Source organism: Puma concolor, chromosome A3 (assembly GCF_028749965.1).
Source record: "Puma concolor isolate L17-30 chromosome A3, mPumCon1.1.hap2, whole genome shotgun sequence".
In the NCBI taxonomy this organism is placed as follows: Eukaryota; Metazoa; Chordata; class Mammalia; order Carnivora; family Felidae; genus Puma; species Puma concolor.
This window is the reverse complement of record NC_141669.1, coordinates 111,381,040-111,408,796: the sequence shown is the minus strand read 5'-3', so window position 1 is coordinate 111,408,796 and position 27,757 is coordinate 111,381,040. Positions and strand designations below refer to the sequence as shown.

General features: G+C 56.3%; 2 protein-coding genes and 1 long non-coding RNA gene across 13 annotated transcripts; 1 reads left to right on the top strand and 2 right to left on the bottom strand.

The window, feature by feature from the left end:
- Positions 1-492: 492 nt before the first annotated feature.
- Positions 493-10,790, top strand: ITPA (inosine triphosphatase). Of its 2 annotated transcripts, XM_025932548.2 has the most exons (8): positions 493-833; positions 3,243-3,300; positions 3,393-3,457; positions 4,071-4,144; positions 4,954-4,985; positions 5,612-5,727; positions 9,100-9,176; positions 10,303-10,790. In XM_025932548.2, exons 1-8 carry the CDS (start codon positions 768-770, stop codon positions 10,442-10,444), a joined length of 630 nt encoding a protein of 209 aa, XP_025788333.1. In that variant the 5' UTR covers positions 493-767; the 3' UTR covers positions 10,445-10,790. The 2 variants fall into 2 exon arrangements, with proteins under 2 accessions (XP_025788333.1, XP_086557938.1); XM_086701812.1 differs by lacking the exons at positions 493-833; positions 3,393-3,457 and adding an exon at positions 854-3,127.
- LOC112869428 (uncharacterized) lies at positions 6,504-9,210 on the bottom strand. The gene is made up of 2 exons (XR_003224386.2): positions 9,076-9,210; positions 6,504-7,073 (listed from the first exon to the last, which is right to left on the bottom strand). It is a non-coding gene; the product is annotated as an uncharacterized LOC112869428 (long non-coding RNA).
- Positions 10,791-13,016: 2,226 nt separating the features above from the next.
- On the bottom strand, positions 13,017-25,466 carry SLC4A11 (solute carrier family 4 member 11). Of its 10 annotated transcripts, none has more exons than XM_086701801.1 (20): positions 25,319-25,466; positions 22,962-23,009; positions 20,506-20,658; positions 20,328-20,377; positions 19,809-20,040; positions 19,644-19,725; positions 19,316-19,439; positions 16,871-17,083; positions 16,691-16,784; positions 16,454-16,579; positions 16,256-16,369; positions 16,033-16,165; positions 15,689-15,762; positions 15,009-15,270; positions 14,826-14,932; positions 14,570-14,738; positions 14,305-14,478; positions 13,885-14,080; positions 13,630-13,799; positions 13,017-13,454 (listed from the first exon to the last, which is right to left on the bottom strand). In XM_086701801.1, the coding sequence occupies exons 2-20, from the start codon at positions 22,993-22,995 to the stop codon at positions 13,391-13,393; spliced, it is 2,571 nt and encodes an 856-aa protein (XP_086557927.1). In that variant the 5' UTR covers positions 22,996-23,009; positions 25,319-25,466; the 3' UTR covers positions 13,017-13,390. The 10 variants fall into 10 exon arrangements, with proteins under 10 accessions (XP_086557927.1, XP_086557937.1, XP_086557930.1 ...); XM_086701811.1 differs by lacking the exon at positions 25,319-25,466 and adding an exon at positions 24,609-24,747; XM_086701804.1 differs by lacking the exon at positions 25,319-25,466 and adding an exon at positions 24,452-24,504.
- Positions 25,467-27,757: the final 2,291 nt, after the last annotated feature.

The following is a 27,757-nucleotide window of genomic DNA, read 5'->3' as shown; positions in this document are numbered from 1 at the left end:
ACCAGACTTACGGAGGTGAACGCTTCCAAATGTATACAAAGATCAAGCCATTAGTTGTACACCTGAAACTGATACAGTATTATATGTTAATTATATCTTAATTTAAAACAAGTTTTGGTTTTGTTTTTGTTTTTAACCCACGGTCAGACTTGACGGGAAAGGAGAGACGGGAGTGGGGCTGAAGATGAGGTCAGGATAAAGACCCAGGTTTGCAGCCCTTGCCCAGAAGGAAACAGCTCTCAGAGGCAGATTTGGAAGCGCCCGCGGAGAACGCGAACCGCCCAGAGCACAAGACTGCAGCTCATTACCGTGAAGGTTCTTAGCCTCCCTCGGTGCCCCCTTCCCAGAGTGGGGAGAAAGCAGGGTAGGGGGCAGTGGTTGCAATGGTCTCTCCTGGTCCTCGAAAAGAGCGCCCCTTGGCGGGAGGGCCTGGTCTCGACCGCCAGTCTCTGGAAGACCTCGCAATTCCGGCGCAGACGGGCCGCGCCATTTTCCCCCCTTCTAGCGCCCGGCGCCCCAGGCTGCTCAACCAGATAAGAGGCGCTCTGCTCCCGGAGTCTGAGCAAGGAAGCCGGGCCCCCAGCGCGGACTTCTCGCCCCAAAGGCAGCTAGGCTGCCGCTCACAGAGGACGCGCTTCCCGGGAGCCTAAAGCTGCCTTGTCCGGGACGCTAAGCCGGAAGCCGTGCCGCCCGCTTCCGCGCGCCAGCCGGAAGTGCCTGCCACTGGAGGCAAAGGGGCTTCCTGTGGGTCATGCGTGCGGTTCGGCATGGCGGCCCCCTTAGCCGGGAAGAAGATCGTGTTTGTCACGGGGAACGCCAAGAAGCTGGAGGAGGTGCCGGGAGGGCGCGGGAGGCCGACCAGTAGGCGGCTGGGGGGTAGCGTGTGGCAGGGCCCGCTGAGGATAGGGCGGAGAGAAGCGGTCTCCAGGTGGAGGGGGCACGGAGAGGCGGACCCGGGCGTGTGGAACGGGCTGGGCCTCGTGGAGTGAAACAGCCTTGTGCGCGGAGTGGGGCGGCCGGTGGTTGGCCTTGATAGAATGATGGCGTTGACAGATCCGGGCTTGTGAGCTCGGGGTTGCGGGAGCCAAAGGAGTGCCGGGTCCATAGTACCTGTCCCAGTGGTCACCTATTAAGCTAGACCCCAAACCGTGCCTCTTGACACCCCTCTGGAGCTGATCCAGGCCGCCCTGCGGACCCAGGAGTGCCAGACAACGCGTGGGGCAGGCATCCAAACTGAGCCGTCCACGCCCCACCACGGTTCAGAAATGTGGTCCTCAGCGTCTCCAAGCCTGTTTCCTTCTCTGTGAAATGGGGATGATTTGAGAGGTCTGTTTCACAAACCAGTTGGGTGGAGGAGTGAGAGAGGCAATGGATCCAGAGTTCCTGCCTCTGGGAATTTGTGGCTAGCTGTGAGGATTCTGTGGGTGGACGGATAGCCTTTGGCAGCAAGTAATAGGGACACCAGAAGTTTATATAAACCACCAGGTGACTTTTCCTAGTAATACAATGTTACAATGTGATGTCTCACAAGACTTGAGCCTCTCAAGGGCCTATCTAGTCCTTGTAGTTCTCTCTGGATGCTCATCCCTTTCCTGCTGGTGTTTTTCTGCTTCCTTCCCTCCTGCTGGAGGGGGCAGTGAGGCTTCTGCCATACATTAGCTCTGATTAGCTTTGCTTTGGTCAAGGGTTTCCCCCTGCTCAGTCAGCCATGGCCAAGGAGGTGAGTCATGGTGCAAAATCAGTGACATCCGCTAGATATGTCAGGCAGACGAGTGGGATGCAGTCATTAGGGGCCCCTTCATTTGTCTGCAGTATAGAGAATGATCGCACTTCTGTACCAGTACAGGGTGTCCTACTCAGGAGCCAGAGCCCTGTGCTAATGAAAAGTTTGGGATCTTGAGGCCAGACCAAACAGACAAGTAGTGACACGCGGAACAGAGCACCATCACAAAGGAAATTCTGTTGTACGATTCTCAAAATATAAATATTTGTAGGGGCGCCTGGGTGGCGCAGTTGGTTAAGTGTCTAACTTTTGAGCTTGGCTCAGGTCATGATCTCACAGTTGGTGAGTTCGAGCCCTGCATCAGGCTGTGTGCTGATGGCATGGAACCTGCTTGGGATTCTGTCTCTCCCTCTCTGCCGCTCCCCAGCTTGTGTGCTCTCTCTCTCAAAACAAATAAATAAACTTTTAAAAAAAAAAAAAGGAAAGAAAGTTCAAAATATAAATGTTTGTGATCTAGTTAACATATACTTTATTAACGCATTAAAGGATTCAATCTAGCAATGTGTAATTACCATACTTTTATTTTATTCATTTATTATTTTTTTAATGTTTATTTATTTTTGAGATAGAGAGTGACAGAGCACGAACGGGGTGGTGGGGGGGTAGAGAGAAGGAGACACAGAATCCAAAGCAGGCTCCAGGCTCTGAGCTGTCAGCACAGAGCCCAACTCGGGGCTCAAACTCACTTAATCGTGAGATCATGACCTGCATTGAAGTTGGAGGCTTAACCGATAGAGCCACCCAGGCGCCCCTGTTACCATAATTTTAAAAGAATATTGTAAATATTGTGAGATTCTGCTATAGCTATAATGGAATATGACAACATGTGTGATTTTATTTTTTATTTTTAGAGAGAGAGTGAGCAGAAGAGAGGGCAGAGGGAGAGAATCCTAAGCAGGCTTCGCACTTACTATGGAGCCTGATGCAGGGCTCAATCCCACAACCCTGGGATCATGACCTGAGCTGAAACGGATGCTCAACCCCACATGTGTGATTTTAATAGATTTAAAGGTCACAGGAACTGCTGATGCTGTTTTGGTTTTCTATATTCACAATTGGAAAAGATGCTAAATTTCAGCTAGGGAGTAGTGAAAATAAAAAGGTATTTTTTCCCATCCAGGTTTACAGGCTTCTTGAATTCTGGGTAACCCCTGATCGAGAACTGGAATAGGAGGCTGGGTAGAGTTGCAGGGAGCAGGGAGAAGGGGAGAAGGTATTCCGGGTAGCTGGTTAACATGAACAGAGAGACCTGAAGTAGGAGGGGTAGGAGGCTGAGCAGATGGGGAAGCTGACCTGCTGGAGTGGGGCCCTGAAGTCTGGAGTGAGGCTCATGGGCCTAATTTGGTAAGCCTGAGGGGACTGGCCCGAGAATTACCTGAAGAGAAAAGTGGACGACAGCTTGTGTAGTATGGGGAAATTGTTAACAAATGGTGATAAATGTTCTTTCATTTTGGAACAGGTCATTCAGATTCTGGGAGATAAGTTTCCATGCACTTTGGTGGCACAGAAAATTGACCGTATGTCTCTGTTTTGTTTTATTTTTGAAAACTCGTTCCATTTCTCTGTCTCCCTGTGACCTGACTCTCTGTGTGTCTGTTTCTCCAATAAGTGCCAGAGTACCAGGGAGAGCCCGATGAGATTTCCATACAGAAGTGTCAGGAGGCAGCTCGCCAGGTGCTTGTTCCTCGCGTGTCCCATACTTGTTCCTCTTGTCCTGGGGGCTCCTGGGGGCTGTGCCTGCTGGGCTCAGGCAGAGAATAATAGGGTGGGCACAGTTGGTCAAAACTTCAAGGACCTGCCCAGGCCAGCTAGAGTGGGGCCAATTAATGTTTCTTTCTTCTCAACATTGACTGCATAGTATCTCCCAGACCACCACACACACACACACACACACACACACACACACACACTTCTCTCTCTGATTTTCAGATACATACATTCCAATCCCTACATTGTCCCCACACATATCTATCTACCGCTGCACTCACACATCTCTGTGGAATTGAGAAAGAGCACTTTATGAAGAGCCTGAGTGTGAATCTCAGCTTTCAGCTCTCCTGTTGCTGTGCCTGGAATAAGCTTTACAACCTGCCAAGTTTTTGGTGTTCCTATCTCTAAAGTGAAGATAAGAGATTACCCAAGGGCTGTTTCCTGTAGCTGTTTCCTGCTGCTACAGATCACAACTAGCTGTGTGTCTGGCCCCAGCCAGGGTGGCCTAGGAATTCAGGCTAGGGACAGGGCCCACTCCTGGTCACAGGTCTCAGGGCTCCATTTCCATGTGCTGCAGGTGCAGGGGCCCGTACTGGTGGAGGACACCTGTCTGTGCTTCAACGCCCTTGGGGGCCTCCCTGGCCCCTACATGTGAGTGCTCCCCTTGCAGGCGCCTGGCCACAAAACCACCTGAACTTTGAAATGATTGGTTACCTAATACTGTGGGTCATTCACTGTCTTGGTGTCAGCACCAATATTTCACATTGTCCTGAGAAGGGATTAGGGATGGGGGAGAGGCATGCCTTTCTTTCTTTTGTAAAGTGTGAGAATGTGATTGTGTAAGTGGAGATGGGCAAGAGGAACCCACCCGCTGGAGAGGTACATTCGTGGCAGATCAATTTCAGGAAAAAGGAAATAAAGAAGTTGAGATCTGAAAATGGATTTCCTTAAAACTATCCAGCGCTCTGGACACCCTCAGATGGTCCTTGTGTATCTCTAGGATACAAATACCCCGATTTGAATACCCTTGGCCGGGGTTGGAGGACATACGCACAGAAGTGCTTTTGCTGGGTTTTGGATCTGTATATGTTGAGCTTTTGGATCGCCAGTATGTCTGCCAGGGCAGCTGTACCTTACATATGTTGCACCATACCCTCACCAGCGCTTAGGGCTTCAGTGTTTTGCAGTGTGGGGGATGTGAAGTGTTAGCCACATTTGGTTTTAGTTTGCATTTTTCTAATTACCAGTGAGGTTGAGGTCTTCATAGGTTTATTGATCTGTGCATTGCCTGTATGCCTCCATCCTTTTTCCTGTTACTCCTCTTCATTTTGAATGACGGCATTTTCTGTCCTGTCATATGGCCGTCCCAGGGCTCTACTCCCTGAGGAGTGCAGCCCAGAGAAGATGGTAGGAAGCTCCAGCTGCTCCTGTTGTCTGATTCACCTTCGTTTCTCTTGCAGAAAGTGGTTTCTGGAGAAGTTAAAGCCTGAAGGTATTAATCTCCTTTATTATCTCTTCTTTTATCTATTGGGAATTGAGAATCTGGAGGTGGTCCAGTGGAGGAATCCCAACTAGTAATCAGGAATCTCAGGTTCTAGCCCCCACCATGGAGCCTGTGTTCACCTGTTTCACTATCTATAAGAGCAGCTGCCACTCTCCCTACACACCCAGCTCCAGGGAGCTCTGAGAAGATGGGAGTGGGAGTGGGGGTGCTGTGAGTTTTGGAGACAAAGGCGCTGCAGTTTATTCTGGCTGAGAGGGCTGGCCCTATTGACTGCTGGCCTGTCCTTGCCTTAGCGAGGGCCTGGGCTGGGGGCTGGGGGACTGGCTGCCCCTTGCATACCCTGTCACGTTGTGGGCCAAAATGTCCCCTCCTTAGGTGCTTTAAAAACACTTTATATTATGGAGCATTTCAAACATATACAGTAGTAGAATAGAATAATGAGCTCCATGTGCCCGTCACCCAATTTCCAGGGTTATAAGCACGGAACCTATCTGACGACATGTATAAGCTCCCCAAATTTGGTGGCTCCCCCATCCAGGGATTCAGGGATGGGGAGTAAGGCTGGGAGCTGAGCTGCATAGCCATCACTGTATTCCCCCCCACCCCCCCCACAGGTCTCCACCAGCTCCTGGCTGGGTTTGAGGACAAGTCAGCCTATGCGCTCTGCACGTTTGCACTCAGCACCGGGGACCCCAGCGAGCCAGTGCGCCTGTTCAGGGGCCGGACCTCGGTGCGTACGAATAATAGTTCCCCTATGTGCCGCCAGAGGGTGCTGTGGCTTGAGCCGATGGCCCAGGGTCTAATGCAGGAGGGTGGTGGGAAGGGCCCTCCTGGCCAGTTAGTTCTCAGAGCTTTGCCCAGGCATGCCCCTGGGCATGACAACCAGAAGTGCTGTCAGTCCCCAAATCTATTTGACCTCTGAGACTGTTGTTTCTGGGATACACACAGTGGCTCATGGCTGTTGAGGCCTGGTATACCTAGAGCTCTGCACTGTGTGCCCTTCTAGGAAGCAGATATGGAACTGAAGGTGTCAACTCCCAGAGCTACATGGACAACCCCAGTTGCTTCCAGCTCAAGTCTTTTTATCCAACTGCTGAGGCTATAGCTTCCCTTGAGCATCTCACAGCCTTTCCAACTTTTCATGTTCCTGTGCAATCTTCTTCCCCTAGCTCATTCCTTCCTTGACTGCCCTTGAACACACCCATGCCTGCCTAGCACACCCTTGGGTTCAGAAACACACCCCTGTGCTTCTCACAGGATCCAGACCACCTTCTGGGCTGGCCTGCTCCCCTGACAGTGCGGCTGTTCCATCCTTGTGTCGGGAGGATGCATTCTGGCACATCACTCCTCTGCCAGTCCCTTCTCATGTAAAATCCAGAGTCTCCTGTGGCCCGCAGAGCCATACCCCAGAGGCTCCTCTGGGGGTTGCCCACAGACATCTCATCATGCCCTGCTGGTTATATATATATATATATATATATATATATATATATATATATATATATATTTTAATTTTAGAGAGAGTGTGTGCAGGGGAGAAGGGGCAGAGGGAGAGAGAGAATGTGTGCCCTGTTGTACAACAGATCTCTAGAACTTTTTCATCCTGCAAAATTGAAACTATACCCATTGAGCAAAAACTCCCCTTTTCCCCTCCCCACTAAACCCTGGCAACTGGTATTCCACTTTTGTTTCTAAGAGTTTGGCAACTTCAGGCCCCTCCTATAAGTGGAATCCTACGTACATTATTTGTCTTTTTTGTGGCTGGCTTATTTCTTAGTATAATGTCCGTCATGGATCATTTGTGTTGTAGCATGTGACAGAATTCCTCCTTTTTATTGAGGCTGAATAATATCCATTGTATGTATATTCACATTTGTTTTGTCCATTTATCCATCGATGGGCGTTTCAGTTGCCTCCACATTCGGCTATTGTGAATAATGCTGCTATGAACATGGGTGTGCAGATACCTCTTGATCTTGTGCTCAGTTCTTTTGGCTGAACAGAGCCAGGATTGCTGGATCATAATTGCTGGGAAAAATTAGTCGTAGTTGTCTGCTACTTTCACAGAAATGTTCTCTAGAAAATCAGAAATATGAATGACTGCAGGCCCTGCTGATGGGGCTTGCTCCCTGGGGTCCCCGTTCCCTATTTCCTCTTGTCTCCGCAGCTCTGGCTGCTTCACGCACTTTGTTGTTGGCCAGCCTCTGCTTTCGCTGAGGTGGCTTTGTTTCTTCTGGTTTTGTTCTCACTCGAGCTTTCTAAACCCAGTCACGTTGTCTTTTCTGCAACGCCCGTGCCAAGCCCTTCCCCATCTTGGGTCCTGACACCGGCTGTGTCTACCACCTGGAGTGTTCTTGCCCAGCACTGTATGTGGCTAAAGTGTCTCCTCATGGAGTTCCTCATCTAGGTTACTCCATGCTGTTGTTCTTGAGCCCAGCTTCCTGTCTGTTCCCTCAAAGGCACTTTGCATTTGGTAATCGTTAATCTGTTGACTGGTGGAAAGCCTGTTTTGCGAAAGAGACCCATTCTATGAGGGTAAGGCTGGGCCTGCTATGACCCCAGTGCTGAGAACACTGCCTGCCCCGCCGTTCGTGGTGTGGGTGAGGTTCAGAGTGGTCAGCTGTGGGCCTTGGTCACATAGCTCCCCACTAGCGGTAGCAGAATTTGCCTTTGGTCTGAACAGTTTGGCAGTTATGGCTACTGGCTCATCCTCATCCTCTACCGCTTCCCTTGTATTTATTTTTTTTTTAAGTTTATTTACTTTGAGAGAGAGAGAGAAAGACCAAGAGAGCAAGTAGAGGAGGAGGAGAGGGAGAGGGAGAGGGAGGATCTGAAGCTGTAAGCACAGAGCCTTACGCAAGGCTCAAACTCCTGAACTGTGAAATCACAACTCCAGCAGAAACCTAGATGGATGCTTCACTGACTGAGCCACGCAGGCACACTTCCCTTGTATTTTTAAGATTATTATTATTGTTACTATTTTTAAGTTTTTAAATTTATTTTGAGAGAGACAGAGCACGAGCAGGGAAGGGGCAGAAAGAGAGGGAGAGAATCTCCAACAGGCTTCACGCTTTCAGCGTAGAGCCCAGTGCGGGGCTCGAGCTCACAAACCGTGAGATTGTGATCTGAGCCGAAATCAAGAATCCGAAATCAAGAGCTTAACTGACTGAGCCACCCAGGAGCCCCTTATTATTTTTTAACTTTTATGGCAACATGACAGCTCATGATGCTGAGTTAAATTGTTCTTTGTTAACATTATTCTGTTGGAATTTGCCTATTACAGCCAGTATTTACTGAACTCATTTGTGTATTGGACACTGTGCTAAGTGATTTCTGTTTCTTCATTTAATTATTAGGGCCTCCTTTGTATTTTGAGAAATGCAGCAATTTATTTCACTTAGCATAATAAAAATGAGCGCCTGGGTGGCTCAGTTGGTCAAGCATCCAATTCCTGATTTCAGCTCAGGTCATGATTTCACTATTGTGAGATCGAGCCCCATGTTAAGGGACAGTGCAGAACCTGCTTGGGATTCTCTCTCTCCCTCTCTCTACCTCTCCCCTGCTCGTGCTGTCTCTCTCTCTCTCTCTCTCTCTCTCTCTCTCTCACTAAAAATAAAACATTTGTTTAAAAAAATTGAGTAGCAGGCAGAGGGCTTCTTTGCATAGTTTGGCACCTTATAACTTCTATTAAGAGAAAATGTTTTCTGTCAGTTTTTTCCAAGTTGACTTTCTTCTTTATTGAGGTCACAGTTTGTGAAAGCTAGGGAGGGCAGGTGACCCCAGGGGTATCAGTGTATCTGTGGGCTCAAGTTTGTCATTCTTCCGTGTGTCTCTGTGTGTGTGTGTGTGTGTGTGTGTGTGTGTGTGTGTGAGAGAGAGAGAGAGAGAGAGAGAGAGAGAGAGAGAGAGAGAAGGGAGAGCTGCCCCACTGCATATTATTTGTGTATTCAGCAAACATTTGCAGGTACCATGGACCCCTTGAAACCGTATCTTTTGAGTAAATGGGGCTTAACCAAACTGAACTCACACTGGCTACTACCCTTCTCCTAGTGCATCTCCTCTATGGCCAGTGACATACCTGTCCCTCCCTTTCGTCTGGCAGGGCCGGATTGTGGTGCCCCGAGGCTGCCGGGACTTCGGCTGGGATCCTTGTTTTCAGCCTGATGGATACGAGCAGACGTAAGGAGCTCCATTTTCTCCCAGGGATGTGGGGTCAGGATAGCCACAGTCTGGGTTGGGTCAGCGCCCCGCCTCAGTGCAGGCACGCAGGCACGGGCGGGGCCGGGCCATGGGCTGCCGTTCCAGCTGAAGGCAGCTCCGCTGGGGTGGACTCAAGGAATCTGAGTGGGCCAGTCTCCAGCGTAGGGGCAGCCGGGCGGAGCTGGGAGTCCTGGGCGCCCGGGCTCCAGCTCGCCATGGAGCAGCTGCCGGACTGCAGTGCTTTCCCCTTTCCGCCCTGACAGTTCTGTGGGATGATTCGACTTCCCTATCTGGTTTGGAAAAGCGTTAATATTTATAGCCTCTGGTGGGCACCGCATGAAACCCCCACGGTGCCAAGCGTTCTCAGTGTGTCACGGAAACCCCACCCCCTTTATTTACACTGGACATGTTGGCCATTATTGGAATCAAGTGTTCCAGGCTAGAGGGGCCCTTAGGGAGTGTGGCCTGGGGCCTCACAATAGCCAAACAGGGCTGAGGACAACATGAAGCCCCAAGAATGCAAGGGACAGAAATGCTCTATGTCCGCTCTGTTCAATCCAACACGTGGTTAGGGTGGCTGAGGTACTGAAATTATTTTTACTCCATTGTGGTAGATTTCAGTTCAAATGGCCGCTTGTGGCTAGTGGCCACATAGCGGACAGCACGGCTCTAAAGTACCCAAGTGGGGTGTGGGATTCTCTAGAGTCCTGATGTGGAGGAGTGGCCACTGGTCGGCTGTCCCGTGCCACCCCCGCAGTACATGAGAGGAGACTGTCGTATTTGCTCTGTCAGGCCCCACTGCTTCCTGTCAACAGATGACAAAGCTGATCAAATATGTAGCTTATCCCCCAGTCCCTGGCTTCCCTTAATGACTTTTGGACAGTAGAGCAAATCTAACATCTTTCTGCACTCATTAATATGGGTTTCCAGCTACAGGGGAATTTAAAATTCTCTCCAGTTTTTTAAAAAATTAACCCTGGCTGTCAGGAGCTGGTGGCCCTGCCACCCTTTCCTGGTGACTCCTTGAGCTTGGGGCTCCGAGGCAGGTGAGGGATGCACACCCCCTGAATCCGGGCTCCTCTGAACTGCTGCTGTTGCCCCTTAGGTACGCAGAGATGCCCAAAGCTGAGAAGAACACCATCTCCCATCGCTTCCGGGCCCTGCTTGAGCTGCAGAAATACTTTGGCAGCCTGAGTCCTCCGGTAGCCGGTGACAGTTGCCCTGGCGGGGGATCTGGGGAAAGCTAGCCCGAAACCTCCCCCATCAGGCACCCCTCCAAGTACTTCCTTCAGGGTTCCCACTTGCTAGGGGTGTTGAGACCACCTCACCAGCCCTGCTTGGAGGAGCAGCTGGCTCTGCTTGGAGAAACTTTGGGCAGGGACACCATTTTCTTGCCCTCGGGGATTCAGTGGTCCCTCCTGCAGCCCCTGGCTTAGGATCCTAAAAGGACCTTGGATGTTATCCTGGCCACATCAGGATGGAGGTTTCGGGAAGAACCACACAAATAGCCCTAGATGTGTAAAAAATGCAACAAGTAAGAGTACTGGAAGACACTTGTCTCCAAAATAAACGATACGTCCATTTTGAAACCTGCCCTGGGCAGTTGTCTGTCTCCCGAGTCCCTTTTGGCAGGAGCAGGAAACCTCTCAGGTTGGGGGTGATGGTGGGACAAGGGCGGCAGCTGAGGGTGCTGGAGTAGCGCATCTTTCCTTTCGTTCTTGAAGTCTCTGATCACAAGCTGATCTTTTCTTGGCCAGATCCACACCGCCCACCCACCCATTGTGGGATGCCACCACCCAGCTGGCCTCCATGGTGTTTGCTGGGTTGGGGGCAGGCAATGAAGAATGTTGAGTGCTGTTGCAGTATTTCACTATGGCATTAGAGCAGCCAAAGTGTTGGTTTATGATTATAATGCCAAGTTCATTTGTATGGCAGGGGAACAGGGTGGAATCTTGATCCCAGTGGGATGACATGACATGGTTCAGCCTGGGGCCTCCAAGCTTTTCGGGAAGCTTGTCTCAGCTGCCCCAGGCCCTCGCTGTGACCCAGTGAAGCCATTTTCTGGACGGGACTTTAAGGGGCCTGGGGTGGCTCCCTTTCCTTCCCTGCAGGTTTCTCTGATAAGGAGGAGGTGCCCACCCTGAGGATATTCAGAAAAGCCTGTTGTGTGCAATGGGGGAGGGGAGAACATAATGCTGGGAGTCCCTCCCGGGCTTATTTCTGTGCTCACAGGCAGCTCTGGAGAATGTCACTTCCAGTCACTGTTCCTCAGTCCTGGCAGCATGGCCCAGGGCCTGAGTTTAACTGTTGTTTCCTCCCTGAAACTGCATCATTGTGTGTGGGTGAGGACAGAACAGCATTCCTTTGCTCCCCACTTGCCTGTGAGGCTCAGCTGGCTTATCTCCCCAGGAAGTGCCAGGGCCAGACCCAGCCTTCTCTAGTTGTCTCCTTGGTAGTGAGTGACGTCTGACTGGGCTCAGGCATGGGGTACTGGGGACCTGTCTGCTCCTGGCCTGGTGATTCTGGATAAGGCCCTACCTGCAGGGGACACCTAGGCCCCTGGGGAGGGGGCCCCAAAGGATCATGAGCCACATGGATGGAGTGGGGACCTGGGGCTTAGGGCAGGGCAGCCCTCTGTGCTTGCTACTCAACTCTTAAAGTGATGTCCTGGGTCCACAGGACACTGTCCCCCTTTGTTAACCTTGAGCTACCCATCCCCGCACACAGCGCCGTGAGTGTTCGGACCCACGCCACCTGCCCAGGAGCAGTCACGCAGTTGGAAGACGGGTCTTGATTGTGCCCGGTCCCCATTCCTCCAGTCAGCGAGCCAGGGGATACACCTCTCCCGCTCTGCCGTCCATCCAGCCAGGGCAGGGTCATTGTTGCCAGTTATAAGTGGAAGATACCATCTCACCGTCGGGTTGCATTTCTCAGGTACCCAAGGGCATTCTTGCCGCCTGTTACCGTTTGGGTGCCCCCCACCGCAGGTTTTCCTCTTTTCTATTGGGGGTTGGGAGTCATGGTCTTTTTTTGTTGGTTTGCAGAAATTCTTAGCATATCTAGTTATTAGAGGTAGCAGATGTCTCCCTTGGTCTGTGGTGTATTTGTCAAGCCAAAGTCCTGTAAGGTGTGTGATGGGGTCCGTGAGCCAGGTGCTCTACCACTGCCGGTGCCCCCGATATGGCCAGAGTCTCAGATCTGTATTCCCTGCTCCCGCCACGGACTCTGGCCAACCACCAAATGACCAGACCAGAAACACGGCACCTTCTCCCCTCCGGCAAACCAATCCCTGCATCCTGCCATTTGGATTCTTCCCACTTCAGTTCATCCCCACTCTCAGGGCCCTGGTGCAAAGTGCAGCCCCTGCCCCCCCGCCCCCGTACCCATACCCCCCAACGTATAAAATCTGTACCCACTCAGCAGAGGGGACACGTTGCAACTGCAGCTCTGACCTACGTGCGCCTGTTTTTCAATCTGTTGGGCTGCTCTGAAGCTGCCTCTGGGAACCCAGGCTCATGGTCATCAGCCCTGCTCTCTCCACCAGCCATGGCCCTTCACTGGCCCCGAAGGGCCCTCCTCAGGGCCCTCGCACATGCTGTTCCCAGAATACTTCCCCTGCAGTTTCCTGGCAACACAGCAACACCGAGGCCTGGATCTTTCCGCGTTTCCCTGTTGGACCAGCATCCACTGTGCGGGGTCAGAGGGGACAGTCCACAGACGGCGCTCCACAAACACCGGTCCTTTTCATTCCACCTCCCCTTCACAATTTTTTATTCTCAGGTGGCCTTCTGAGGCCGGGGCAGGGTGGGACAACAGAGATGGAAGCGTAGAAACGGGAGCTTTATTCTCTAATGTGCACACAGCAAATTCCTTATACAATCAAGGAAATGGTTTCTCTTTCAGACATCTGACTCTTTTATCAAAAGAAAATCCGGCTTTAGTTCCACTCTGGGCAGAAGTTGTCCTGAGCAGTGTTACTGACCCAAGCGAAAGGCTAATGGGGACAGGGATGGGCACACGCCACGGAACCCCCCCCCCCACCTTGATGCCCAGATGTCCTAGGCCTGTTGGGACAGCTGGGTGGGAGTGCAGCACACAGGAACACCCCAAAAGACACCCGTACCTCTCCCCACATGGCTACAGTCAGCCTGGGAAGAGCCAAAGGGACAGGTGAATGGGACACGGCCAGGGCCTCAGTGTTCAGCATCCATGACGTCCAGGTACTTGGCTTCAATGATTCGGGGCAGCAGGTTGTAGCTGCGGGGACAGCGAACAGACCGCAAGATGAGCACTGGGTCAGAGAGGAGAAGGCGGAGGCTACTCCCCGCAACCCCCCATGGGGCCAGGCTGGGCCCCTCTGGCCTACCGCCCACCCTAACCCATTGTCTCCCACCCAGTGGGGTCTCTGCTGCCTCTGCCCGCCGTCCCGTACCGGATGGGGATCATGACGATCATGATGAGGGGGAAGATCATCTTCATGTAGGGCAGGTTGCTCATGCCAAAGGCACAGAGCAGCAGCAGCTGCATGACCTGCAGGCCCGTGAAGTAGTGGATCTTCCGCTGGGGCACCCTCCGGATGTAGTGGGTGGGCGGGTACGAGGTCTGCGGGGCGGCAGGGGCCAGGTGTGGGCCGGTCTGGAACTGGACCTCCCTCCCCCACCCCTCATTCTCCAGGCCGGACACTCACCTGGTCCTTGAGCAGCAGGGCCACGCGCTCAAAGAGCTGGTTGCCGTCAATGGAGGTGAGCGCGATGTAGAGGAAGAGGCCGTAGAGCACCGGCTTGGGGATCCACTGCAGGGGGAAGGGCAGCAGCAGGAGGGAGAAGCCCACCAGGATGCTGGCACCCAGCGTAGTCAGCCGTGTCTCCTTCACATTCACGATCCTGTGCGGTCCCAGAGCGCCAGATCACCTCCGGCCCTGGTGTGCGGGGCATGCCGCCCCCCCACCCCCGCCTCAGGTCACACGTGGGGCCCTGGGCTCTTTCACTTCTGGGGCCCTAGTCTCCTGAGCCGTATCCCTTCCTAGGTCACAGGTGGCCCAGGGTTACCCCCACCTCAGGGTCCACATGACTTGCCTCCGGCCTCCAGGGACCACTCTCACACTCACGTCTCGTAAATGTGACCGTTCTCCACACGCTCCTCCACCATGGCCAATGCCCGCACGTGCAGTGGGGAGTGGGGGTAGGCGGCATGGATCCAGGGCAGCCCAAACAGAGACAGCCCACTGTTGATGATGGCGATGAGCAGGAGGTCCCAGTGGTAAGCGGTGCCCTTCACCAGCCTGCAGCGGACAGGGGCACGTGTGGCGGGACACCCGTGGCCCCTCGGAGGGCCGGGCACGCACTCGCCCCTCCCCACCCAGCCCCGCAAACCTGTTCTCTGGGGCATTAGCCAAGGCAGCCACCAGGTTCTGCTCAATGAAGAAGAGCAAGGAGAGCAGGAAGCCCAGGCCCATGGCACTGGTGACGGCGCCCAGGGACAGGGAGTGCATCTCGGCTACCTCAAACAGGCTCTTGCTGGGGTTGTAGCGGAACTGGCTCACTGCAGCAGGGTACAGGCCCCTGCTCAAGCCTGCAGCCCCGAGGAGCAAGCCCACCCCACCGCGGCCCCTGCCTGAGCCCAACTCACTTTTAATTTCCCGGAAGCCGTAGGAGCAGATGAGGGAGAAGGTGAGCACCGAGATGGGCAAGGCACAGTCTGACAGGATCTCCCTCATGTAGGGGTGCAGGTAGGGGCTGGGGACGCAGGCGGGTGTATGAGCGCGGCCTGGGGGCCGGTGCCTCCTTCCCCTCACCCCGAGGCCCCCCTCACCTCTTCTTGAACTGGTAGAGGGTGTAGCTCAGCCACAGCGTGCCCAGCATGATCAGGAGGCTCAGTACAGCAGTCTCCCGGCCCGGGTGCTCAGTACCAGGGCCGCTTACGGAGGTCAACTCCAGGGGGCTCGCCAGGAGGCTGGTGTTGAGGGCGGTGTGGAGGCTGGTGTTGAGGCTGGTGCCGAGGCCCAGCAGGCTCACCATAGAAGTGTTGTCTTCATGGTGGTTCCCAAAGTTGTCATAGTAGTACTTCTGGAAGACTATACAGGCCAGCAGGCCTCAGCCATCGGGGCTCTGGGAGACTGAGGCCCAGCTTCCTCCTGGATGTGGGGCGGAGGGGGCCCTGAGGGGAGAAAAGGCTTCTGGGGGCAGGGGGGAAGGGAGGGGACTGCCTTTCTCTGTCAGCCAGGACCCCCTTGACCTGCCTGTCCACCCCCCACCCCCATCTCTGACAGTGGCTCACGCATGGCCCGGCGCCTCTGATCCTGCCTGAGGCAGCCCGGTCACCCTCCATTACATGGGGCTGCTGCTCTCTGCTAGTCACAGGTCCCCAGAGCACCCTGGACTGTGGCAGTAGCCTCAGCTTGGAGGCTGCTTGGCTGCCCTGGTCACAGCCCACAGTCCCCCTGCTCAACTGAGCTCCCCCTGCAGCAGGTAGCCACCCAGCTAGACACTCACTTTTAACCATGCCCTTGACAGCATCCAGCATGAACGTGATGGAAATGAACAGGGCAATGATCTCTTCTGTTGACCTGCCAGGGGGTGATAATGCCTCAGCAAATGGGGGTGAGTTGTCAGGGGGCCACAGGGTAGGCTTCCCTGAGCCTCTGCACAGCCCCCCATCCTCCTGCCATGGAGACCAGGGTCGCATGCTTCTCTCCTGGGGCAGTGATATGGTGGGGGCACCCCATCCACTGCAGAGCTACAGGACCTCAGAGGCCAGCATGGAAGCTGACCAAGCTCCCCGGCCTTCGTCGCCCTCCTGCTTGAGGGTCCCAGCAGCTCGGGGAAGGCTCTGTCACCTCTTGAAGAGACTCATGAGCAGGCTGAGGTTGAAGAGGGAATAAAGCGCGAGAAAGAAACTGTTCCACAGGCCCGTCCACGCGTAGAAGGTGTTGAAGTCCAGATCGTAGTCCTCACAGATGCCAGAAATTACTGCAGGCAGCAGGGCAGGGGTGGGAGGTCAGGGCCAGGCTGGGGCCAGGGACCGTGGGAACCACCTTCCCACCGGAAGGGCCACTGCACCTTGGATGTAGAGGGCCAGGGGCGCAGTGGTCAGCAGTACCACCAGCGGCTGCCCAGAGAAGAGTGCGTACAAGAGGCCTCCAATGCTCTGCCCTGCTATGGTTTTCTGCACATCTGAGAAGTGGGGGAAGGGGAGGTCGGGCAGGTGCCGCAGTGCTCGGCCCCCCGCCACACCCTCACCGGCCTCCAGCCCCTCACCGATGGCCCCGTTGGTGTTCTCATCGTTGAGGGACCCAAAAGCGATGGTAGGCAGGAGGCAGGCAAAGTAGAGGAACAGGGTGGTGGTGATGTATTTGCCCACAGCCTTATTTTTGCCGATAATGCCTGGGAATGGGACAGCACAGAAAGTGTGTTGGGGATGCAAGACAGGCACATGTGTCGTCCTGGGACCTAAGCCGTAGGCTGAGCTCTCGGGGGGACGACAGGGCCACCTACCGTCAGTGAAGTCCAGTGGGTACACAGGGAATCTGCGGGCGATGTCCTCCCGGATGCCCTTCCCCATAGGGAGAAAGTCCTTGTGCTTCGGGGGCTGGGCAAGAGGACAGATGTCCGTCAGCCCTGAGGCCCATGGCCCACGCCACAGGCCACTCGCCCACGCCCTCCTCTCCCCTGTACCTGTGGGGATTTGTGTATGCTGATGGAGTTCATGTAACCCTTTGTCCCGATGGATGAACGCTGCCTCTCCATGGTGAGCAGCTGTCTCTGATGCACCAGAGCCTCCTTGAATTCTTCCTCCGTGCGGGTGTTCAGGAGCTTCTGGCGGAAGGTGATGTCCAAGAACATGGTGGCGAATGTGCGCCCCACCTCAGCTGCAGTCTTGGTGCTTTTCTGGGGGCAGAGGACAGGAGAATCACATCTGCAGCTCGAGAGTGGGGGGCACCCTGCCCTGCCCATCACTGACAGTCCAAAGCATGTGGCAAGTGCCCCCCACTGTGAGCTGGCAGCAAGTTTTGTCCCCCAAAGGTCAAGTGTTAGTGGACTCTACCATGATTCCCACCAGGTCAGCAGATCACTAGAACCACAGGCAGTCTCAGAACTTCCTTAAAAAACTCATGAGTGGGGCGCCTGGGCGGCTCGGTCAGTTAAGCGTCCGACTTCGGCTCAGGTCATGATCTCGAGGTTTGTGAGTTCGAGCCCTGCGTCGGTTTCTGTGCTGACAGCTCAAAGCCTGGAGCCTGCTTCGGATTCTGTGTCTCCCTCTCTCTCTCTACCTCTCCCCTGCTCAGGCTCTGTCTCTCTCTCTCCTTCAAAAATAAATAAAAACATTAAAAAAAAAACAACTCATGAGTTATGGGGCGCCTGGGTGGCTCGGTCGGTTAAGCATCCGACTTTGGCTCAGGGTATGATCTCACGGCTTGTGAGTTCGAGCCCCGCGTCGGGCTCTGTGCTGACAGCTCAGAGCCTGGAGCCTGCTTCGGACTCTGTGTCTCCCTCTCTCTCTCTACCTCTCCCCCGCTCATGCTCTGTCTCTCAAAAATAAATAAACATTAAAAAAATTAAAAACAAAAACCTCATGAGTTCTTATAAACTGAGGTAGTGGTATTGTCCCAAGGAACATAAATCTGTATAATCGTGGATGATGAAATCACAGCGATGGAGAAGAACGTTCACCCAGCTCCATTTCACTAGTGGTATTCGTACAGTCTGCAGGTATGTATGTATGTATGTATGTATGTATGTATGTATGTATGTAGGCTCGATGCCCAGCGCAGAGCCCAATGTGTGGCTTGAACTCCCAACCTTGAGATCGACACCTGAGCTGACATCAAGAGTTGGACACTTAACCAACTGAGCCACCCAGGTGCCTCTGGTTTATTTGATTTTCAGAGGGGCTCCAGGCCTGTCAAGCCTTCCCCTTTCCTGACTAAAGTCAACTTTGTCCATGAACTTAGGGTCCAGCCTCTACCATGGCAACCTGTCCCCTGAGAGCAGTATCTGCCCCTTCAGGCTGCCCCAAAGCAGTAGTCCCAGGGCCGGCCAGCCCACACTCTGCTCCCTTTAGCTTAAGAACAGTCTCGTTCTCCCGAGGAGCCAGGCGTTGGGCTGGTTGGCCTGTCACGAGGCACCAGTCTAGCTGCTCAGCCCTGGGGATACTGTCTCTTCCACTGCTCTGGCCACCTGGCCAGCTGTTGCCCTCTCTGACCCATGAGCTGCCCACTTCCCTAAATTCTCTTCCTCTCTCACCAGCAAAGTAGCATTCGGGGAGGCTCACAGCACGTCTGTGAAATTGCTGGGGGGCACCCGCTTTTCCTACAGAAAGCCTACAGAGGAGGGCCATGCCAAGCTTGAGTCTGTACCAGAGGCAAGGGCAGAATCATCAAGAAGCTAGAGGAAGTTGAAGCATGAAGGCCCTTCTCAGTCCTGGGCAGCAGCCTTAGCCGTTTTCTATTTATGATTTGGAAATCTTTTTCCTTGAGGGACTCCTGGGTGGCTCAGTTAAGCGTCTGACTCTTGATTTCGGCTTGGGTTATGATGTTGAGATTACTGAAATCGAGCCCCACGTTGGGCTCCATGCCCACAGCGTGGAGCCTGCTTGGGATTCTCTCTCTCTTCACCCCTCCCCTGTGCACGCTCTCTCTCTCTCAAAATAAATAAATAAACATTAAAAAAAATCATTTTCCTTGAAAAAAGACTCCTCGAACTATATCAACCTCAGCTCGCACAAAAGCAAGGTGCCCCTGACCAGGGGGGTGTATGGCCCAGGCAGAAGCGGGGATCCTTGGCCAGCAAATCACAAAAGCGACCAACTGAAAGAAGGACTGGGGTGGGGGGAGGCCAATGACAAGCTCCCGTATTTGAGGGATACGAATTTTAACAAGTATCTCTTTTCAGTCAAGAAGTAAATACAACTTCCCGGGCAACGTCTGGGGGAAATTAGGGCTTGACGAGGACCCAGCAAGGACGCTTCAGAGAAACTCAGTAGGGCGGATGTGACGGACAGTGTGAGCATGAGCCCCGGACTGTGGGATTCTCCGGCACATGGAAGAGATGCCTCCAAGAAGACGGCCAGGTAACCTGGAGCCTTCCTTCCCAGGAGCCACCGCGAGACCCCCTACTCACCATCTTGGGCGGGGCCAGCACCAGGATGACGAATCGCACCTCACACGAGTTCTCTCCCCAGTTCTGTGGGCGAACCAGCCGGCTGATGCACACGTGCCGCTTCTGCAGGGCCTTGGAGGTACAGCTGCCGGGGTGGGGAGGGCACGCAGCACACGGTTGTCACCTTGGGAGCCGGGCTCCCGGAACCCCTAACTCTGACCCCCCCAGTGACCTCTCTTAGGGAGAGAAAGAGACCAAACGGGACAGAGTGCCCACACCCTCTGCCCTCAGACCCGGGGGGGTCAGGCTGAGCCGCGGGGAGGCCGGCTGTGGTGTCCTGGCAACTCACATGATGCAGATCCAGGACTGCTGGTATTGCACCCCTGTGGCAGTGGCAGTGACCCCTTGGATGGTGTCTGACAGCAGGTGGGCTGAGGCCGGAGTGAAAGGGGTAAGAGGGTCTGTCAGCCCGCCTCCCTGACCACCCCTGCCCAGTCGGGCAGCTGGGCCTCACCTTTACCCTCCATGGGAGCCCCGGCATCCGTGAAGAGCATGGCCATGAACAGGCGCAAATTGCAGTCGGGCTCGGTGTTGTGGGGGTCATGGGCTAAGCGGGACAGCATGGCCCGCAGCACATCATCCAGCGAGGTAGCCGTCTCGTTCAGGATGATGCTGGCCCGTGCCAGGAAGCCGTCGAGGTCCCGGTGTGCACGTACCTCTTCCTCAAAGTTCTTTAACTTCAGGTACTGTGGGGACCCCCACGCACAGAACCACGGAGGCCCGTGAGTGCGATCCACCGTCGCCCCCTGGGCCCTCTCCTCTGTGCTGGTCCCCTGGCTGCCCCTGCCCACCGAGACCAATACCCCTTCCAAGAGGGATAGCCCGGCACGGCGGGCCCCCGCAGCCAGACCGAGGGCCGGTGTGAGACCCCTGTTGAGTGTGACGGGGAGCAGCCACCTCCCCCCGCCCCACCCCCCCCTTCGATCAGTGGCCCAGGACCAAGTGTCCCCTGTCCTGCAGACGGGCCACTCACCTTGCGGGAGGTGTGTAGGAGCCCGCAGCCGCCCGGCGACTCACTCTCGGCTAGAGGAAAGCGGGAGGGCTCAGGGGGCCGCCCCGCTTCCTCGGGACTCTTGGCGGAGCGCGGCCGTGTCTGCCCGGTCCCCGGTGCCCTGCCCTCCCCCAGCCTGGCCCTGCTACGACCCCCATACCAGCCTGGGCGGGCTGCACCTCCAGGTTGACGTTGACAAAAAAACGGATGCTCTCGCCAGACACAATGGAGGAGGTGACCGTGTCGAAGGCCTCATCCCCCAGGTTCTCCTCACGGGTTTCCGAGGCATCGTCCATGTCACACTTGAGGTAGCCTAGAGGCCCAACCACCACCAAGAGAGACCCCCCCCCCAGAGAGGACCCGGCCGTCAGTGCTACACACACCAGAGGGAGGGACTCCGGGCCCGAGGAGCAGGGGCCCCTAGGCTGTCCCACTTGGTGCACTCTCCGTGAACGCTGAGGGAGGCCTCCTGTAGGCCCGGGAGGCAGACTATCTAGTCCCCGCCCAGCCCCAATCAAAGTATGGCAGCCAGCTGGCGGCCCGACCCAACTGCTTTCTCCAACATTCTTCAGCTGCGGGGAACCAGGGCCCTGCACTGCTCTGACCCACGTGCATCCTTCAGCTAGAGAAAAGTATGGTCATTTCGCAAACTCTGGGCCAGGCACCTGGTGCAATGATGCAGGCAAGACTGGCCCCTGCCCTCCCAGAACCCCCAGATTACAGGACCTAGACCTGTCTGGCTCTCTAGGGGGGACCCAAGGGAAGCCGGAACTGCTGCGGCAGCCAGCCCCCTCCCCACCTTACTGGCACAGGGTTTTAGGGCGCTTCTTTCGGGGAGGGCATGTGGGTCGAAACATCAAGGCTGAGAGACCCGGTCCAGACACCAGACAAGGCCCAGGAAGCAGGGGAGCCAGAGATACAGCCAGGGACTGACAGAGAAGGGGACCCCCCCAGGAGAGACCCAATGGAGGGCAACAGGGGTGTCATGGCACCTTGGGACTCCCAGTGCAGAGCCTGGTCTTAGTGCCTACAACTGCTCAGAGCCCACACCCGCTTCCTGGTGACACGCGAGTGTTCCACTCTTGCTCCTCAAGACCTCTGGGATGACAGTTGGGGCCAGCTCTGCTACCCCTGCCCTGACCCCTGGTCCCTCAGGCCCGGTCCTACCCCCCACTTCTGATCTCACTCCTGAGGCCAGTTGGCCAACGCCCCAGGCATGCCGGCGCCTGTCCTATGAGCAGAGGGCTCCCCTCCCCAGAGGGCCTTCTTCAAGGCTCAGAGGAAGCCTCCTCTTTTGGCAAGTCCTCCTAGGTCCCTGCCGGCACCCCTTCCTGGCTGCCCTGTTCCCCTGTGGTTCACCACGTGCGAGTGCTCCAGAAAAGGGGCTCTTGTAGCCCAGACCCCACCAATGCCTGACAAACACCTGTGCTGGGACGGGGAAGGGTCAGCAGCACGCCTACACCTGCCAGGCAGTGACTCACCCTGACTCACTTCCACTCTAGCCCATCGGTTTCCTCTGCACATCCCAGGCCCCGTTCCCCGCAGTGTCCTGTGCTCAGCCTGGGCCCTTTTGGGCAGGAGGTGCTAGGCCTTCCCTAGGAGGGCCCCCTAGCTCTAGGTCTATACTGTACTCAGAGCCCAGAGTTGAAAAATGTCCTTCCCTCCTTTGTTATGGAGTTATGGAGGGTCCCTGCCTGAGGGACCAGGGGTCAGGGCAGGGGTAGCAGAGCTGGCCCCAACGTCCATGAAAACCTCCTTCCTCCCCAGTCCTGGACCTGTTTTGCTTAGACTACCTGGCGCCCCAGCCCCAACCTGCCCTAATCTCCCTTCTGGCACCCCCATCAGCACCCATTATTTCTGGACACTGCACCATCATGCTGTCCCCTTCTCCCCTACTCTGGGTTCTACCTAGGACCTGCCCAGCTGATACTACTCAGTCCCTGAGACACTCCTAGGAGGCCATGTCCCCACCTATAAGCTGAACCACACACCTAACCTGCCTACCAACAGCCTGGCACATGCAATCACCATGCCCTGGGGACCCTGGGTAAGAGCATATCATCACTCCACCCTATCCAAGCACTGTCCCACTGAACAACCCTCTGATGGCCAGGCCAGCGCCCCAGGTCTGGGCACAGGAGAGCCCAGAGACGTGGAGAGCGGGAGAGCTGGTCTGAAGGAAGCAGCAAAGCTGAAGCCCAAAAAGGTTAGGTTACATTTCGTTAGAGGGACAATGGCAGCCCTTGCCTCACAGGGCTGGGCGGGGACTGAGGGATGTGGGCAGATACAACATGGCCTAACCAGAGCATTCCAACAGTGAACCAAGGGCGCTCATCTACACAGCCTAAGAGGGGGAACCGCCTGCCTTCCCAGATCCACGAGACCACCAGAGAGCCTGTCAGTGTCCGAGGCAGTGTTAGCTGCCCCCTCCACCTTACCACGATCTCCCGAAGGAGAGGATCTAAAAGCATCTAGCACCAACAGAGGGCCACAGATGGGTGATCAATGCCATGGGTGCCCCAGTGGAGGAATTAGGTCTCTTGTGACTTTTGACCAAGGAGCTCTCTTAGACCCGACCCCCCCCCCCCCCACACACACACACACAGATGTACTCACCTACTACATCCTCAACGAATCCATTCTGGGACATTTCGGAAGAGGACTCTGCAAGGGAAACCCAAGAATTGTTACCAGCTACACGAACGAGCCCTGGACAGTGTCCCGTGTCCAACTGCTCCCCTCCCCACACCAACTCTGCTGACTCCTTACCCCTTCCCAGGTACCCAACCCAAGCCAACCTGGGGACAAAAAGTGTAGGGGGTAGTACTAGGCAGGAGCCCCTTAAGAGAAAGCCAAGCCTGTTATTCTTCAGCCAATCTGCTAGGGTCTGCCCAGGTGGGAAAGGGGAAATGTTCTCAGCATGTTTCCTCTAGGAGTTTAACAGTACCCTCGCAGGATTCGCTGCTTTTGCTACTCAGCACAGGCCGCCGGGACTGTTGGGAGGGGGCCCGTCCCTCCACCCTCCTTGCAGTAGCCGGCCTCCCTGGCCTCCCGCTTGCGCTGTTTCGCGGCCAAGCCCAGAACCTGGGCGGGGGCCTTCCTGGCGGCACATCGCGGCGCCTCCTACTCTTTCTTCGCACCCAGGGGCCATCAACACCCATCACACGTGCAGTCGCCCCCAACCGCACACGCCTGGGGTCACCGGGGGGCGACATGGCAACGGCCTCCTCCCCTCTGTGCCCCCCACGGCCCGGCCCTCCTGGGAGGCGGAGCCGTTGGTCCTCCAAGGAGAAGGCGCGGGGCAGGGGGTTGCGCGGGGGAAGGGGGCTCTGTGCGCGCTCACCGCACAGGGCCCCGGATGGTTTGTGCCGCTCTGTGCGAGGAAGGAAGCGACAGGAGGGGCCGCGTGCATGAGAGGAAAGCGCTTCCAGACTCGGAGACCCTGGGGGCCGGGGGGGGGGGGGGGGGGGGGCGGGGGCAGGATGCGGACGGACGCGCGGGACGGGAGCCGGGTCTGCATCCAGAAGGGAGGGGCGGGGGCAGTAAAGCTAGCATCCGAGGCCGCAGGGATGGCCAGAGGACGAGGGTGACGAGGGTTTGGAAGGGTGGGGGTGGTGCACACCTTACTCCCATACCGGGAGCCCCAAGTGCAGGTAAATAGTCCTACAAGCCCCAGGCTGGCCCTCAGGTATCAGAGCCGCGACGTAAAGAGTGCTGTGGTCTCACAGGGGACAGTCGGAGGCCCCGGGATCCCCCAGAATGGGCAGGCTTCTCCGCAGCGCAGGGGCGAGAAGGTGTCCCTGGCAGAACGTAACCAGAGGTGGCAGCGTGCCCGCTGGGAAGAGGCCGGCGCTCGGGGTGCTAGGGACTCCACAGTTCCGTCCCAACCGCTTCCACGCCCCCACCCCTCCACTGGTTCAAAGACTAAGAATTTCAAGCCTGCAATAGAGCATTAAATCAAGCGCGCAGTGTCCACGAGGCCCCCTGGGCCTCCCTCCACCACCCGCGTAATCCCCCGGGCTCGGGCTCGGGCTCCCACTCCCCCTCGGGCCGAACTCACACCTGACCCCCCAGGGCTGGGAAGCCTCCACGACCCCCTCGCCCACCGTGGCCCGGGGCCTGTGCAAGCCGGCGGCATCCGCGTTCTCCCCGGTGCTCCGACGGCTCCGCGTCCCTTCCTAGCAGCCCTTCGCGGCGGAGAACGAACGGCCCTCCCGCCGCGCCCCTGCCGCGCCCGCCGGCTCCGCCGGCTCAGGCACCCACCGCATGGCTGGAGATGGAACAGGCGCCGGGTGGCCGCGGCCATGGCCCGGCGGTAGGCCGCCGGACGGCTGCACACACGCGCGCACGCCCGGACTCCTCACCCGGGATCTCCGGGACCCCGAATTTGGCATTTCGGGCGGGCCAGCGGCGGGAGCCGGCGACACACCCCCGCGCCGCGTCTGGGTCCTAATGCCGCTCCACGCCCCGCCCTGGTGCCGCCCTGGGCGGGGTCCCGTCCGCCCGCCCCGCGCCCTCACCCGCGCTCCTGCCAGTCCCCAGCAGGCTGTTCCCGGGAGCCCGGGGCAACTCAGCCAGAACGTGTAGATCGGGCTTCCTTGAGCCCGCGTGCCCTCCCAGGCGTTGCCGGATTAGGAGCTGGGCGGGGCTGGGAAGTTTCTGAGAAGAAGCTCGACGGGCCCAGGGACCCAAGGTGTTGTGCCTCTGTGGCGGGTCGTGGGAGGGCTTCTCCACAGTCGGCTTTATGCACGCTGCCGGCCCCCGCCCCACCCTCGGCAGGGGGCCTCGTCGGGGCCCAGCCCGCCAGCTGCCCCGCCCCCTCCATTCATCCCGGTCGCTCGAGCGGTAAACCCTCCTTCTCCTCCTCCAGGAAGCGCACCCTGACTAACTAGAAGGGCCGGCGCGCGTTCCCTGGGCTACGCCCTAGTCCGCAAGGGCCAGCGGCGCTCCCGGTTCGGCGGCGTCGGATTTACTTTCTGCGCGCCTCACGGTTCCTCTTCTGGCCTCGTCGCATCCCCAGCGGTCTCTTGGGTCAAGGTCTTGACTCGTGGCTTCTATTCTTCCATTATTCGAGGTGGCCCTGCCGTCCGGTTTTCCTTCCCGAACAGGAGGGAGCCCGACCTGGGGACGTACATCCGCCAGCGCCTGGTCTTCTGAAAGTCGAGTGTGTGTGAGTGTGTGTGTGTGTGTGTGTGCGCGCGCGAGCGCGTGCGTTTGTGTAGGGAGGCGGTGTTGCGCGCGGGCAGGCCCGCATGCGCTGCCACAGGTTAGGCAAATCCAGCCCATACGATGAATCCCTGGCTTGATCCTCGGTGGCTTCTCAGCAAACGATTCTACAGCCCTTGCGCCCCACTTTGACTCAGGAACTCTCCCCACCACAGTGTTTACCCCATCTCTTCACACTGCGGCTGCCAACCCGAGGACTAGCAGCGACGCCCCCCCCCCCCCGCCCTCCCCAACCCCCGCCCAGCCTCCTGCTGGAAATGAGTCCTCAGCCACGGTCCCCCAGGCGTGGAAGAGAGGGGGCCGGGCAAGCAGAGTGTGAGCCCACCTCTGCGGAGGGGTTGCTCTGAAGCCCCCAATGGCTCCTGGTGCATTGGGGGAGCCCATGTCACAGACCGGGTAAGCCGGGCGGCCGGTTTCCCCTCCCAACAAGACAGTGTGCATTGGGAGGGAAGCCATGGGGGCATTCCTCTGCACATGAATGGCCCCGGAGTCGGGAAGGCTCTGAGCACCCTGCTCCTTACTACCAGAGGAGACGCGGAAATCTACCAGACTCAGGACTGGCTGGGGGCTGGCTGCATGTTTTCTGTGGGGCTGAGCAGGGCCTGGGAGGATAGACACAGGGTATTCCTGGGGAACCCCTGCACTCCACCCATGGGATCTTCTTTAGCTAGACCCTCAGCCTATTTTACCGACTTCCAGAGTCCTACAGGTGGAGAATGGAGGTTGAGGAGGAGCTGAAGGACAGATAGGCTGACTGCCCAGAGAATAAGGCTGGATGGGGTGGGTGGGTGCCAGGGTTGGACCCCTGAAAAGCCACCCATTTTGGCCCCTGTCTGGGAATGCTTAGGCTTCTGCATCTGTCTCCCTGTGTCAGCAACAGGTCCCAAACACCCAGACCTTCCAACCCACCTTCCAGGAAGCCACCCTGGATTGGAGGGGCAACCTCCTCCTGGATCTGGGACCTCACCACTTGGCTCACTGAGGAAGCAGGAGCCCACAGCCAAGGCCTCCCTCAGGGGTGGATGGACCTGACTCTCAGAGAAACTGCCACTGAGCCCTTCCCTGCTTCCTGCCCTCTGCCCCTGCAGGTTCTGTTCCTCTGGTTCCTCTGGTTGCTCTGGAGAGAGGCCCCAGACCCCCCAGCACCCCCCCCCATACCCCAGCATGAGAAGCTGTTTACTTTAACCCTCCCCCCCATCACCTGCCCTCTGTGCATCAGAGGCTGAGGGCAAACACAGGTGCCGCAGGTCTCCCAGCCTGTGCCCCGTCGGGTCCTTACACAGGCAGGCAGCTAGGGATCCAAACATGGGCATACACATTTCCTCTGATTCTCTCCCTTGGGGTCTCAGACTTTACTGGGCTGTGGATGTGAACACTCGGTTCCACAAGGCACTTAATGGCTTTCCAAAGGCTTTCAACTCCATTTCCCCCATAAGCCTATAAGGCCTATAGATTTTAGAATCTGGAGAAGTAACTCTATAGTATCTCATTTAAAAACACAAAATAGGGGTGGCTGTTTGTCTCAGTCGGTGGAGCACGCAACTCTTGATCTTGAGGTTTTGAGTTTGAGTCCTAAGTTGGGTGGACAGATTACTTAAACATAAAATCTTTAAAAAATAAAAACACAAAATAAAGACAAAGCCACTCCCTTGAACTCCCTCCTCCAGGTACCATCCAATCTCCAGAGGGATCTCTGCTGCTCTGTCTCCACACCCTCTCCCTACTTCTCTTCAACCCCGTGATACGTCTGTCTTTTGTCCTCACCCCTGCACTCAAACCGCCTCAGCTCCCCTGCCTGTCCCCCGCCCCCAGCAGTGCCCAGCATCATCCATCCCTCCTTTTTCCTCCTCGTCCTCCTCCTCTGACCCAGTTCTCAGCGTGGGCCTGCCTGGATCTTTGGATCTCTCCCTGGGGCTCTCTACCAGCCACAGATTTCATGACTCCTGTCATTGTGTTCCTGACTTCAACAGGTCACAACTTACCTACCCCTTCCCCCCAACCTGGATGGCTGATAGGCAATTCTGAGGAAATCCAGGCTAAACGGAACTTCCAAGTCCACCATCCACCTGGCTGCTCTGGACCTGGGAGTCGCCCCAGTGCATCCACACCCAATCCATGTGCAAATTTTGTTGGGTTTACCTTCAGAACGGAGCACAGTTCTGCCCACTTTTACCTCCAGCCTGGTC